This window comes from Haemaphysalis longicornis, unplaced genomic scaffold (assembly GCF_048455015.1).
Source record: "Haemaphysalis longicornis isolate Haplotype H1 unplaced genomic scaffold, Haemaphysalis longicornis Haplotype H1 scaffold_6, whole genome shotgun sequence".
NCBI classification, from domain to species: domain Eukaryota; kingdom Metazoa; phylum Arthropoda; class Arachnida; order Ixodida; family Ixodidae; genus Haemaphysalis; species Haemaphysalis longicornis.
Genome location: NW_027526407.1, coordinates 74,770,668 through 74,784,752, shown reverse-complemented (window position 1 = coordinate 74,784,752; position 14,085 = coordinate 74,770,668). Strand labels below are relative to the sequence as shown.

At 45.2% G+C, this 14,085-nt stretch overlaps 1 protein-coding gene across 1 annotated transcript in view; it reads right to left on the bottom strand.

Annotated features, from left to right (window-relative positions):
• Sec10 (Exocyst complex component Sec10) overlaps positions 1–13,886 on the bottom strand; it is a 32,220-nt gene extending 18,334 nt beyond the window's left edge. Inside the window, exons 1-8 of the mRNA XM_077675275.1 lie at positions 13,705–13,886; positions 12,811–13,047; positions 11,994–12,197; positions 7,328–7,392; positions 6,424–6,562; positions 6,263–6,307; positions 5,046–5,186; positions 707–783 (exon numbers count right to left, since the gene is read on the bottom strand). Coding sequence (XP_077531401.1) covers positions 707–783; positions 5,046–5,186; positions 6,263–6,307; positions 6,424–6,562; positions 7,328–7,392; positions 11,994–12,197; positions 12,811–13,047; positions 13,705–13,734 — 938 coding nt within the window. The 5' untranslated portion in view covers positions 13,735–13,886. The remainder of the gene's footprint in view (positions 1–706; positions 784–5,045; positions 5,187–6,262; positions 6,308–6,423; positions 6,563–7,327; positions 7,393–11,993; positions 12,198–12,810; positions 13,048–13,704) is intronic.
• Between the last annotated feature and the right edge of the window lie 199 nt (positions 13,887–14,085).

Genomic DNA, 14,085 nt, shown 5'->3' with positions numbered 1-14,085 from the left:
AGGCAATGCTTTCCTTGCGCAACCTTGGTAAGGACCACTCAAGATAAGGTAAATATACAAGAGAAGTATCAGTCAAGATAAGAGAAATATACAAAAATATTTATATATTAAAGCCATTCTACTCAATGTGAAAGCTGTCCGAAGTGCAGAGCTGCGATTCGTGAAAGCGGTCTGAAGTGCAGAGCCGTGATTCGCCATAATGGGCTGTAGCTCCGTTATCCACTCACTGCTACCACCCAATGCAATTCAAATTTCCCGCCTTCGCAGTGCTCGCGCGCCCCCTGCCTGAAACTGCGCCAGCGGGAGTTGTGGTCTTTTTGCGCTTGCTTTTACTCCCGCACGCGCTGGCGTTGCACTGCCACTTTTTTTCGCTTACTATCATAAAAACAGACCCAACAAGTGTTATTGAATGAATGAACACAAGCACTGCCAGTTAATTATGTATATTTTGCCTCAAACGTACCTGCACTTTTCTTTGCGCTAAACAACAGGGGAAAGTAGGACAAGCGCTAGCGGTTCACGAGTTTCGAATGGTTGTGACCATATAAACCACTTGGCTTTCGAAGCCTCTGGGTTACGCGACGACGACAGCCGCTACGACGGAACGCCGTGTGGCTCTACTTGGGTACAACGAGCGAGTTACGACGACAAGGCGAGCCCCTAAAGTGCTCTGCACTTAAAAAGTGCAAGGACAAAATCCACGTACTTTGAGTAGAGCTCGTAAAGAGTCCTAAGGTACTTTTCCGGGTCGTTTCGGTCGCTCAGATTTGATTGGATGTACTCCTGCGAAATCGAAAAGAAAACAAACTGTGGGCAAGCAGCTGAACAGCCATGCATTCACAGATGAATGAACATCAATAATGAGATTTTACGATCATAAGGGAGGCTGGGCTTTGATATTGCTATGCATGTGTGCTCCCATATCCGAGTTGAACCTTTAAATTGGAGAAAACTTTTTACAGTAGGATAGCAACTCTGATGCCAAATTAGAGGACACATAAGCACTTGTTCTCAGTCGTGGATACGAAACCATTAATGTCCGTTTGCACACTGCTGAGCACTCCTTGGAGTTTTCTGCTGCGAGTAATGTTTCTGGGTGTTACTGCAGGCCATGTCTTCAAGTTTTGCAATTGGTGCGGGTTATTTTTTCCAGTTTCTTCATTAGCATGTTGGCTGTACCCTAGAATAGCTTGGACGATACCGCAGAGTTCAATGGCTGTGCTTAGTGGCCTCACTCATAGGTGACTGCTGCACCAGTGGGTGAGGGAAGGGCACACCTCCTTGATGCACTCTTTGCTTTCCATGTGAATGCCCAAGCAATGACTATACTCGGGGACAACGTTCTGTGGCAATGGAGATAAAGCCACGGGGGGAGCTAACTGCTTTGTTTTACTGTGCCAAGTAGTTCATCGAAGGTGCAAGTGCACTCCCTAGCATCACGGAGGCATACACATACCACATTTTCATGCATATAACCTGCACCCCCACTTTCCGCCAAAAAAAAAAAATAATTACACATTGCCCCCATATTTTATACATGAAAGGGTGAACCAAAGCTACCACTCGAGTAACGTTAACAATGTGTTTATGCAAAAGAACTTACCTAGCTGACAACGTAACTACATGACTTGCCGCACACATTTTTTCAGGTTGGTATACTGTTGAGCTGTGTGCACAAAGTAAGCACTGTCAATGGGATAACAGTGACTACGGTTAGTCACTACTACTACTACTGTAGGGGCATCACAGCCCAACGTGCATTGTGGTGAAGCTGCACCAAAGGAAACACCTCGCATATAATCCGCACATCTACTTCACCCCTGAAATTTTTGCATTTTTGGTGCGGGTTACAAGGACGAAAATATGGTACACAGACTTTCTCAGTGCTGAAACACCTGAGGCAAGTGAAAAAGAATCCTCTGATCTGCCAGCAGATTCACAGCCTTCACAATATAGTGCAGCTACTGATATGCGTACATTGGGTACGGGGGCACCGTCACAATTTTTTCAACCAATTAGCGGACAATCTTTACACTCTCCTACCCCACCTGAATCTGAATCCGCCTCTAGCCCCCTGCCTTGTGATCCACGCTCCCGCCTTTTAGCCAGAAAAATCTCTCCTGAGAAGGGACACAGATGCCCTAATTTCCCCATGTGTCTGCTCCGTTCCCCCTAAACTTCCTCCACATGGGAAACTTCCTCCATTTGGGCTGGGCTTCGGCTTCAGGCTGGGCTCCGGCTTCAGGCTTTGGCTTCAGGCTTTGGCTCCATTCAAACTGGGCTTCGGAGGCTTCGGGCTTCGGTGGCTCTCACACCTTCAGCCACCTAGACTTGGGGCAACCCGCACCAGAAGACCCAGGAACATGTCCCAAGTGTCCGGCTCCGGTGGCTGAAGCTGATGTCAAGCATCTCTTGTGGATGTGCACAGGGACAAGGAGAGCTTGGGACAATGCTCTTAGAGTGGTTAGTCTTTGGCGGGATAAACCGGTTGACTTCAACCGGTTGGTGCAAGAGAGCTACTGCAGGTCGCTAATGAACTTTCTGAACAAAACTGGACTACATGCCTACCTGTAGACTTGATCACTGCTATCAGTTTCCTGACTGCCTCATCTTTCCACCTTCTTTCATATGCAGCGTGGCAAAAACACGAAGAAAAAAAAAGCAGTTCGCAATAAACTGGCTTTGATTTCAGTTTTGGTGCGACAGATAGGCATCCGATACAGTTCACTTTTTCGTATAAGCTGTGTGGTTGAGTGCACTGAATAACGATCACCAAGCATGCAGGACTATTGGCATCTCCTTCCCTACGATCCATTCATTTCTAAACACAAGTCAACGCCTTGACTGGAGAACTTCAGGGGACTCCAGCGTACTGCTCAGAACCTCCACCTTGCGCTGTGTGACAGTACGCCCGCTTACGCCGGCAAGCTGGTTAGCCGAACAAAATGCAGAGATGACAGAGTCCCGGTTGCATCAGTCTCACTTGGGCGTACATGTTGAAAACCACTTGCTTCATTTGTTTCAACACCATTTAGCTCTCAAGTGAAAATCCCATTCGCTGAATGAAGCTGCGAGCCACCGGTAGGAAATGAAGCTGCCGTAGATGAGGACGCCATGTTTTGTTTTCTGAAGAGAACCCATGTGATGCCAGTGGAGAACACCGCAACCAAAAAAAAAAAAAAAAAATCCGAAGGAAGGAAGGAAGGATGTAGAAGAAAGGTAGGAAAGTTAACCTGGCTAGAGCCTAGTTTGCTATCCTGCACGTGGGAAATGAAAAATAGGCAAAAAAGAGAAAGAAAAGAATGAAGAAAAGTTGGAACAGACAGGCATGCCCAGTGATGAAGCACTAAACGTCCAAGTTCAGTGATTTTCACTGGAGTCCTCCAGTCTATAGTCTGGTATTTAAGTTCGTTGCTCGTAGGAAGCGTAAGAGTTTCTTAGTCGCCTTCTGAGCTGATGAAAGAGAAGGCCAGTGACATAGAATATTCTCCTCCGCAAATGGCTGTCAGGAGTTCACGTTCATGAGTGCTGACGACAACTTCTTTCTTTCAGGCGAGTAGTGTGGGCACTCGCATAAAACGCGGCATTTTGTCTTCAACGATAACAAAATCTAAAATCTTAAATCCGAAAATCTAAAAAATAATGCTCTCTGTTTTGCATATTCTGGCCAATAATTTATTGGAATTATCAATCCAAAATCTATATTTTTTAATTGCTCAGGTTACACTGAGCAAATTATTTATGTTGAACTATGGCCAGCTGCGCAGCGAAACTGTGGTTCGGCTCTGTAGCCTTGACTGCATTGCTACAGAAAGTTGTCCCCGAGTATAGTAGTGTGGTCCTATAGGTGGTATTCGTTGAAAAGTTTAGCTGTCAATTTCTTCGCTTGGCAACACTGGAAACAGCCACAGACGCGGCCAATGTGCCACGGACATGGTGTGGCTTGGGCCACTGCGCCCGCACGCTGACGGAAAAAAAAAAAGAAAAAAAAAAGAAAACCACCGGCATACGTCGTCTGCTCTGTTTCAACCCGATTCTCAATGGTGAGGTCAACAGAGATGTTATTAACCGCACTCACATTGGACTCAAGGCAATACTTTGCGTTCGGTGGGGTAGAGTTTGTAACGTCCAACACACATCATGTGCTTCGCACGGACAAGTACCGCCATCCCGCGGAGCCCAATGTAACCACTGACGGCACACTCACACAGTTGCCTGCATGCGCGCCTCGCCAGTGAATACAAGCAATACATTTTATTAAAAAGTGCCATGAAATGCAGTGCAGTCACAAGAATTTAAGACTAATTTTGCTGCTACAGATGATGGATAGAAATGCGCCCTTGTGACGGGATTTGCCCTCACACTAGTTCGTCCCTCCAAGCGAAGCAGCCGCCTGACTCAATTCATCCTCACACTATTTCCTCCCTCTCTTGGCGAAGGCAGGCGCCCGTCGCCATCAGACCTCACAATATATATATATATATATATATATATATATATATATATATATATATATATATATATATATATATATATATATATATATATATAGAAAGACAGAAATAAGAATTGGCATTCAAGAAAACCTCGGAAAGCAAAGGGGAGGATGTTGTTGATCAAGATAAAGAATTTGGAAAATAAGAAAGTGGAGAAAAAATGCCCGCCAGGTGGGATCCGAACCCACGACCACCGGTATTCTGGAGGTCGTGGGTTCGGATCCCACCTGGCGGGCATTTTTTCTCTACTTTCTTATTTTCCAAATTCTTTATCTTGATCAACAACATCCTCCCCTTTGCTTTCCGAGGTTTTCTTGACTTCCAATTCTTATTTCTGTCTTATTTTCCACGAGCCCCTCATTTCCTATTCTGATTCGCTATATATATATATATATATATAAAAAACCTCTAGTGATTATACAAGCACACTATCGGCCTTCAGGCACTCGACATAACCAGGCATAATATATACATATACATTTTCCTGCTAATCGCACGAGCAGTTTAGATGGCATCAAAGCAATCGGGAGAGACGGTATGCAGGCCAACCTGGAGCTTCCCGTTGTAGATGCTGGAGACAAACTTGCACATCACGTACTCCGGATTCATGAAGACCTCTTCGATCACCTGCTCGCTGCGCTCACACAGCGGCACGATGTCCGCAAACATGTCCTTCTTCATAAAGGCACCCTACAGGGCAAGAGAGATGGCAACGGCAGACAAAAATGAAAGGGTAAGGGCTTTGGAGAGGCTGCCAAGTTAACATTGTGTTACACTGGTTCCACTGGTTTGGTAACGTTGTGCAACACACTGGTTCTCCAACTAAACACAACACTCATTGCTAGGAAATACTTGCTTTTTTTTCCGCTTACTTGTCCGGCAAGCAAAATCACGTTTCAACTGACGCAGATAAAGTTGCTTTTTCGCCAATTGTACTTTATAGTTTAACTCTGTGACACTACGATTACGGCTCTTGGTTATTTTTATCCTAAATATGAAAAAAAAAAATTAAAGCCGTTCCACTCAACGTGAAAGCTGTCAGAATCGCAGAGAAGTGATTCGCCATAATGGGCTGTGGCGCCGTTGTCCGCTAACTCTTACCACCCACCACGCTCTTCACCGCCCTGTCGCATGCCTCTCCTGATGAATTAAATGGAAGTTTGTCCAATGCATTTCAAATTTCCCGCCTTCGCAGTGCTCGCGCGCCCCCTGCCTGAAACTGCACCAGTGGGAGTTCTGTTCTTTTTGTGCTTGCTTTCCCTCCCGCACGTGCCGGCATTGCACTGCCTTTTTTTCGCTTACTATCATTAAAACCAACCCAACGAGCTTACCTAACTAAATGAACGCGGGCGCTGCCGGTTAATTACATATATTTTGCCTCAAATGTACCTGCAGTTTTCTTTGCGCTAAACAACGGGGAGATGTATGACAAGCGCCAGCGGTTCACGAGTTTCGATGAACACATTATTGGCTTTCGAAGTCTCTAGGTTATGCCACGACGACAGCCGCTATGACGGAACGCCGTGGAGCTTTACTTAAGTCTAGCGAGCGAGCTAAGACGACAAGGCTAGCCCCTAAAGTGCTCTGCACTTAAAACAACAAAGTGTTAGTCATTTTGGTGCTGCTTTGCTCATATAGCATGCTTAAACTATCCATCTCACCTAATTTTTGTTTTCCCCAGTGCCATACTTGACATTCCACAAAGCAATTCAGTTAACGAGAAAATCAATGAAGTAGACAATCGTCCAGCTCGTCGCACTGCCTACCATTTGGCTCTCGTCGATGAACGTGTCGATGCAGTTGGCGTAACCCTGAAAAATAAAACCAGAATGTTTCACTGCATCTCAACGCAGTACCCCGACAAGCCCACACCTCACAAACAAGACATGCAAAGTATCGAGGTCAAATTTTTCGATAAAACACTCACCCTAAAGTGGGATAGAACAGCGGCCACTTCCCTCATGGTCTCCTTGTCGCCTTCGTGGTGAGCCCGAACGAATTCAGCGATTAGGGCCTTCTCGATCTCGTGGTACTTACGGGCAATCCTCGTGCGGGCCTGTTCGAACCTAGCGGGTGAGAGCGAGCGTCACCAGTCTGGTTAGCACACTCAGAACCATTTTACCAGCGAAAAAAACAAACAAAAAAACATGTACCTAGACAGAAGCTAACAGGACAATCGCAAAAGGACAGGAACCTCCTCTCCAGGTCCCTGTCTTTTTTCACTGGTGAAATGGTTCTAAGTCAACCCCAACTAGCCCAACTTTCAAGTTTAATGGTTAGCGCACGTTTAGGGACATCATTTTGGAGTAGTACAGCAATTCAAGGTAGCTGGGCTACTCTGAATGACATCTCTGCTGCTTGCTGCCCTTACAGAAAAAATTACTAGGGTTCTTAAGCACTTTTACGATGTGGTGAATACAAAACAATCTAATTATCGGACGTTTTATCCGAACCTGGAGCCCAGGTGAAAAAAATCCACGACTGAATTGGAAGGAATTCAGAGACTTACTGTACATTTTGTATGCTCTGAATATAAAAGGGCGGATTCAGTTTCGCACAATGTTAAAAGTGAGCAGCTTAGCATTGTTTGGAGTTAAAAGACAAAGGCTACGGTGAAAATAATTCTTCCACCTACTTCGAGGGCAAAGAAAAATTCATAACAAAATTCACACATGATATCCAAAGATGCAGTTGTGGTTTTCATCTTTCGTAGATGTGACACAGATGTTCACATTAGGCAGAGAAATGCAGTTTTATCCAGAGACTTGGATAACGCATTTCCAGCAGACATCAGGAACAGCGCACGACAAAAAGCCATAAGAAATGCGTACTTCCCGAAGGGCAACTCTTGAGCAATCAGGTGAAGTTTCTGGATGATGTCTGCCGCTTCATGGAGCTGCAATAAGAAAAGGACACAAGAACGACTACATAAAAACAACATCTGTTATGCAGAAAGAAAAAAAACATTCGACATTAAAACTGCTTGCACCTCTCTACATCTTTTGAACAACCTAGAAAAGCAAGACTTTTCTCTTTGATTGGCTGGTCCTTTGTCCGAGTGTAAAAAAAAAAAAAAAACACTGCTGGAATCTGCACCAAAACAAAAACATGATGTGAAGTGTAAGCCATAGGCGGACGCAGAATCTGTTTTTCATTGAGATGACAGTTGCTCCGAAAACTTTTAAGGTGTATAATAAACAAAAACAGCCGAGCATAGATTTATCACAACAATCACCATCTGCCATGTGACCTCCACTAGCGGATTCGAACAGCTCCTTTTCCCATGCTGACCGCACGCACTCTTTGAATCCTAAACGCTTCTCATGCAAAGCACCCGACTAGTTGGTTGCCTTCCTCTGCTTCTTCAGAGGTATCTAGCCTAATACTTGAACTCAACCACACCAAATTTTATTTCCAAAAAATGGACGTGGTACAGGAGTGAGTAAAAACACAGAAGCAAGTCCCAAAGTCGTAATAGTAGGAAGTTACGTTTACTTGTTATCTGCTGTCCAAATCACACGGCCTATCAAGCTCCCCTTCCTCTTTTTAGAGTGTCAGTGCTGTTGGGGCTGTGCTCCCCAAAAATCAGCAGTTATCTGCCTGAGGGATTACGGTATTTTCTGAGTACTGAGGGATTACTGTATTTTCGCGCATATAACATGCGCCAAAAATGCGAAAATTTTAGGGGTGAAGTAGAGGTAAGGATTATTTGTGAAATATTTCCTCTGGAGCAGCTTCACCGCAATGGGCGCCAGGCCATGATGCCCCTCAGCAGTAATAGCGACTAATCCACTGTTGTCCAATTGACAGCGCTTATTCTGCACACACAACTCAACAATATATAAACCTGAAAACAACGTATGCGGCAAGTTACGTAGTCAACTAGGTAAGTTCTTTTGCATAAACAAATGTGTAATGTTGCTTGAGTTGTAGATTTGGTCCATCCTCCTATGACCAAAATATGAGGGCAATACGCGGGGATATAGGTTTTTTTTTCATTTGTCGACTGAAAGTGGGGTTGCAGGCTATACGCAGGGACGGGTTATACGCGCGAAAATACGGTATCACTGCTGGCTATGACATGGAATATGCCGTTGCAGGGAACTGGCCAAGAAGGAAGAAATACTTAATCTCCATCAAGAAGACCTTGCACCAGAGCATCAGCATTACCCATGCGAAAATGCCACATACTGTGTCGCATGCGAAATCCTTTTGCTGACAACAAACAAACTATGAGGACTCCTAAGCACTTTTTATGATGCAGTGGTTGTGAAAGCAGGAGTGTCCAATTAATGATTGTGTCCTCTCCTTAGTGTCTTGACCTTTTAACATTTGTATTTTTTTTCTTTCGGTTGCTGTTACTCGACACATAACCACATTGGCATCGCAAGCAAAGAGGGCATACAGCAGGGACGTAATTTCCTACTCCTGTAATAATAATCATCATCATCACCACCATCACCAGCCAATCTACGACTGCTGCAGGGCAAAGGCCTCTCCCATTAATCTCCAATTATCCCGGCCCTGCGCTAACTGCGACCAATTTATCCCCGCAACCGCAAACTTCTTGGTCTCATCTGCCCATCTAACTTTCTGCCGCCCCTGCCACGCTTGCCTTCTCTAGGGATCCGCTCTGTTGCCCTTAATGACCAACGGTTATCTTGCCTTCGCATTACATGCCCTGCCCACGTCCATTTCTTCTTAATTTCTACTAATATGTCCTTAACACGCGTTTGTTCCCTGACCCACTCTGCTCTCTTCTTGTCCCTCCTGTAACAAGCATGCCCAAATTTCTCCCGTACGCACTTCAATATATGCCTCTAACGCACGTTTTTTAATCAAACGCCACATTGCATTTATTCACTAGATCTATCTTCATCGTTTACACCCACGTGTTTCTTTCCTTCTTTCAGTTGGTGCGATTTTTCACACACCCGCATTCATGGCAGAATGCAAAGAGGACATTATGTGGTAATGTACTCTGCTGCTTACGTAATCAGCGTGCTCAAATTACTCATGCAGACCTCAGCCCAGGTCTCTAACATATGTTTCCTAGTTCGACAGAGACAACGCATTCACTAGGTTCACCCTTATTCAACTAGACTTGCCGAGCTGCGGTAGTATGCATGTCGTTCTCGCGTTGCGGAGGTCGCTGGTTCGAATATTACCCAAATATTCCCAACTTCCTTTTCAACTCAATTACAGTTTTTTTTTTTTTGAGTTGTCGGACATTTTTTGTGCATCGGTCGACCATTATGTGCGCTGGTTGTGAGCCAGGGACCGAATGTTTTCCACCTACCAAGTTAACGCTTCTTCATTAAAAAATTACCATCCCTTCCCGAAGAAAGTTCAGAGAAGCGCGAAAGCTTTCTCAGATCAAAACAGCGTCAAAACGTTCGCTGAAAGTGCGTCCAATCGATCACCAAACCTTCAAAGACGTAAATGGCAGACAAAGAACGAACCCATGTGTAAAACTCACATAAGACCACTAAGTAAAACCCATGCTACGCAAGTGTTTCGAAGGCCTTTGAGTCGAATGTCATTTGGCTCAAACGACACCTTTGAGCTGCTACACGATGTTTTTTAAAGGCATTTGGTTGAAATGCCATTTGATTCAAAGGAGCACCACCAACGAAGTCTGAGGTTCTCAGAGGCCTTTGAAACGCAAACGGTCATACTCTCGGGTGCAGTTTCTGCGTGCTGTAATTACAAAAACAATTATTTACGAGTAAAACTTCGTGCTTAAAGTGCATGATCTTCATAATTTTTTTCACTTGTTTATGGCCCCTATCACTCGCTCTATGATTACAAGGTAACTTGGTACACCCAACCCCAGCGTTGTGAAAAAAGAAGAAAACAAAAAAAGAAACTGGCTGCTAGTGCATCTTTTGTGTGAGCTTGTATACAAGATTGTTATCAATTTGATCTTTATTAATTGTCCTTTTGCCCTTCTAACTCTAAAATTCAATTTTGGTCAAAAACGATACAGGGCAGCAGTGGTGACACCAAAACACAGCGGGCGCACGCGGAAATGTTCAACTGCCTTTGAGAATTGTCGTGTAGATAGACAAAACTCCTTCCAGTTCGAAAGACATTTGAAATTTCAAAGGCCATTCAACTCAAATGTCCTTACAAACGCTCGTGTAGCACGGGTATTAAACTCATCTACAGACGACCTAAATGTATACCGATACATGGTTTACGAGATAGACGTACACTATTGTACTCCTTCTTCCTGATGGATGCATGTATATTGTCTGATCTAGAACTGTTGACATTTGCAATTTCTAGGTAACCGTTTAGACACAATGGACGCCCAGTGTCATGCATGCACCATGTGTCCAGAGATCTTATCGAGCTTTTCGGTTCATCAACTCGTCTATGGGCAAATACATAAGTTTTTTGACAAGACGCCATTGGCCACACTAATACTACTGCTACACTGGCGTCCGAATGCCATTCGTACCGAATGTCATTTGACTCAAATGAGGGGCTTCAAAAAGCCATTCAGAATTTGGTGTGGTCCACTAAAATTTCGATGGCATTTGAAAGCTTTTACAATGCTCGCCATGCTGCGTGGTGCTGCTGCTGTCAAGTTCTTGATTGATTTGATTTGATTGATTGTAGGGTTTAACGCTCCGACGCAACAGGCGATGAGGCGTGCCCTAGTGGAGGGCTCCGGATTAATTTTGACCACCTGGGGATTTTTAACTTGCGCGGAAATCTCGTACACACGGGCGTTTTTGCTTTTCGCCTCCATCAGAAAAGTGGCCGCCGCGGCCAAGAGTTGAACCCGCGACCTCGTGCTCAGCAGCGCAACGCCTTAGCCACTGAGCCACCGCTGTGGGTTGCTGCTGTCAAGTTCTGTTTTCACACAGTAATGCAACAATCAAATTTAGCAGCCATCTTTGGCAATAAAATGATATCAAATTACAAATAATGTAATCTTTGGAATTGTTCTTGCTTATTTCTGAATCACAATCGACGTTTTTTTTGTGCTGTCTGGCCACACTGGTTTGTCGCTTGCTTGCACTGGAGATGACAGTATGGAATTGTTACATCTCGATTTCATGATTTAAGTGAACGAGAAGTAAACAAAGTCCCACAATTAAGAATATTTTGTTTGTTTTAAGTACGCCAGTACTGTATTTGTTTATGCTGACTTATAATGCTGTGCACGAGAGTGCTAGAAATGGCATTCGAGAGCCCCAGATGCCTCTCTGGGTGCTCATTTGGCTCGAATGTCATTTGAGTCGAATGGCATTTCAAAACCCAGCGGAGCAGCACAACTTCACGTTTAAATCAAATTACATTTAGTTCAAATGACACTCGGATGCTAGTGTAGCGGTGGTATAAGAAATTCTTTGCTTTGAAAACGCAGTTCCGCAGAGCGGTTGTAGCAAGAACCTTTGACGAAGCAAAGGACAAGTGTGCTACACCCTTGGACCTTGGACAAGTGTGATACACCCAGTGTGCTGACGGGGCCACCGCCCTCACCTGGGTCGGGTCGTTGAAGACGCCTGTAGAGGACAGACTCTGCTCGGGTCCAAGAAACTCTGCAAAGTGCTTCATCAGCTTGCGGGCCTCCACAGCACGTGACCGTGGCGTGTTGACGCTCTCCAAGAGGTCGCCAAGGTGCACCACCTTCATCGCGACGTAGCCAATCTGCGAGTCGAGCTCCTTGTACGTGGCGTACGATGCCTGGGGGGAAGGGGCAGAAAACCGATGGCGAATCGTCAAGCTTATCTTTTTTTGACGCCTAGAAAAAAATTTTTTTTTAGCACAAGGATTTCGCTTGGTTTGCAGATTTCAAGTGCTCCGTTCGATTCCCAGTTGGTGTGGCTGAATCTCTGGAGGCAGATCACAAAGAAGTCTGCATATATTATGTTTGTTGCACTGCAAGAAGCCCGAAAGTTAATCTAGAAGCCTCCCCTACGCCTTATCTCAAACCTTCCGAGCACTTAATTCTACACCGAGAATTGATTTAGTTCCACGATGTGCTAAACGTTAAATGATGACAGACAAGCTAAAAGCAGATGAAGAAGCTAAAGCAAGGAAAGAGACGAAACCACGATGCAGCAGTAAATGTAGTAGCAGACAATTCAAACTTTCCTTCGCAGAAACTTACTCCACCTTGGGGACTTCCCCTAAATCTGGTAAACCAGTATGTGCAGCAGTAAACCAGTATGTGCTAACTATCGCCTCCTCGGGAAGCCGTAATTCTTTCACCTTCAAAGCACGCAAGCAGACTTCGAGGGATTTGCTTCGCGCCCTTCTTGGCATGCCCCCTATAACCTCAAGACGAAGAACCGACCTTGTTCTTGTCCTGGAGCTCGGCGACCTTCTGGCAGTGGCGGCCTTCCTCCTCGCGGCAGATCATCTCGAGCCGCTCGCATTTCTTCTGGGTCATCTCGAAGAGGACCTGCAGGTCCCGGATGCCCTGCTTGAACGCTTCCTGTAGCACCATGGGGTCGAAGGTCTCGGGGTCCATGTTGCCGCCAAGGCTGCGCCAGGCAAGGCGCTCCACGAAGTCCTCGGGACTGAACGACTCCTGCAAAGACGACCTCCTTGTAGAATCTCAAGACAAAATGTAGCTGGTCCAAGCTAGGAATTTCACCATAAGCCAGCTGGGACCAGCTACCATTTCCTCTTGGGATTTACGCTCCTTCGCACCGCAGCCCGGGATACGTCCGTTTCTCCGACGAAAATGAAACGCTTACTGACGACGTATGCGAAGACAAAAAATTGGTCGGACGAAGATGCAGTTTTGCAAAGATTTACACGTTGTAGAAGCCAAAATCGTAGACCACACCGCCACGAAAACACATGTGCGGCGTCTGTGAAACAGCAGTATCCCTAGAGCACTTTTGACAGTCTTTTAAAATGATGAAAATTATTGTGCTCTCGGTGATAAATCTGCTATTTCGTTTCGGATTTCCAGGCATCTCCGAGAGCGGTGCACCGCAAGTTAACCATGTCAACTGATATCACGATCAGCTGCTCAAATGAAGAGTTTACTCGATCGCACAGATCAGGTGGGTATTAAAGCAATAAGGCGCCGGTTTAGCGAAAATAGCGCCTCGAGGGAACCGTAGCATTACGACCTAGAATGACGTCGGACTGCTGCCGACGGAAAATCGGCATAGTCCGTATCACAACAAATGATCCGGCACGCTCAAATATGCCGTTTCAGATTGCGTAAACTGACCTGCTCGAGTTCCGGTAGGAAGTGCGACATGTTTTTTGAGGCGTTGCTGCGCTTGACATTCGAAATGAGCTTCGCGAGAGCAGTTTCTCACGCACAGAAACGGCACACCCCTCGGCCTTGCACTTCCAGCCACATTACGCAATTATGCGCATTTATCCATTCATCTATTATGCAGAGATGTAGAGCAATACACATTGTGATAGCTAGCGCCATTATGTAGCAGCGGCTAACCTAAGCAACTAGCATAGTTCTTTTTTTTCAACTACGTATGCAGTATTCTTAGACAGTAAACTAAATTGTATACCAATGAGTTATTAATTAGTGTTAAGTATTCCTGCTTACATTTTTACACTGAATGTACCATTCGAGTGGCTTTGAGTT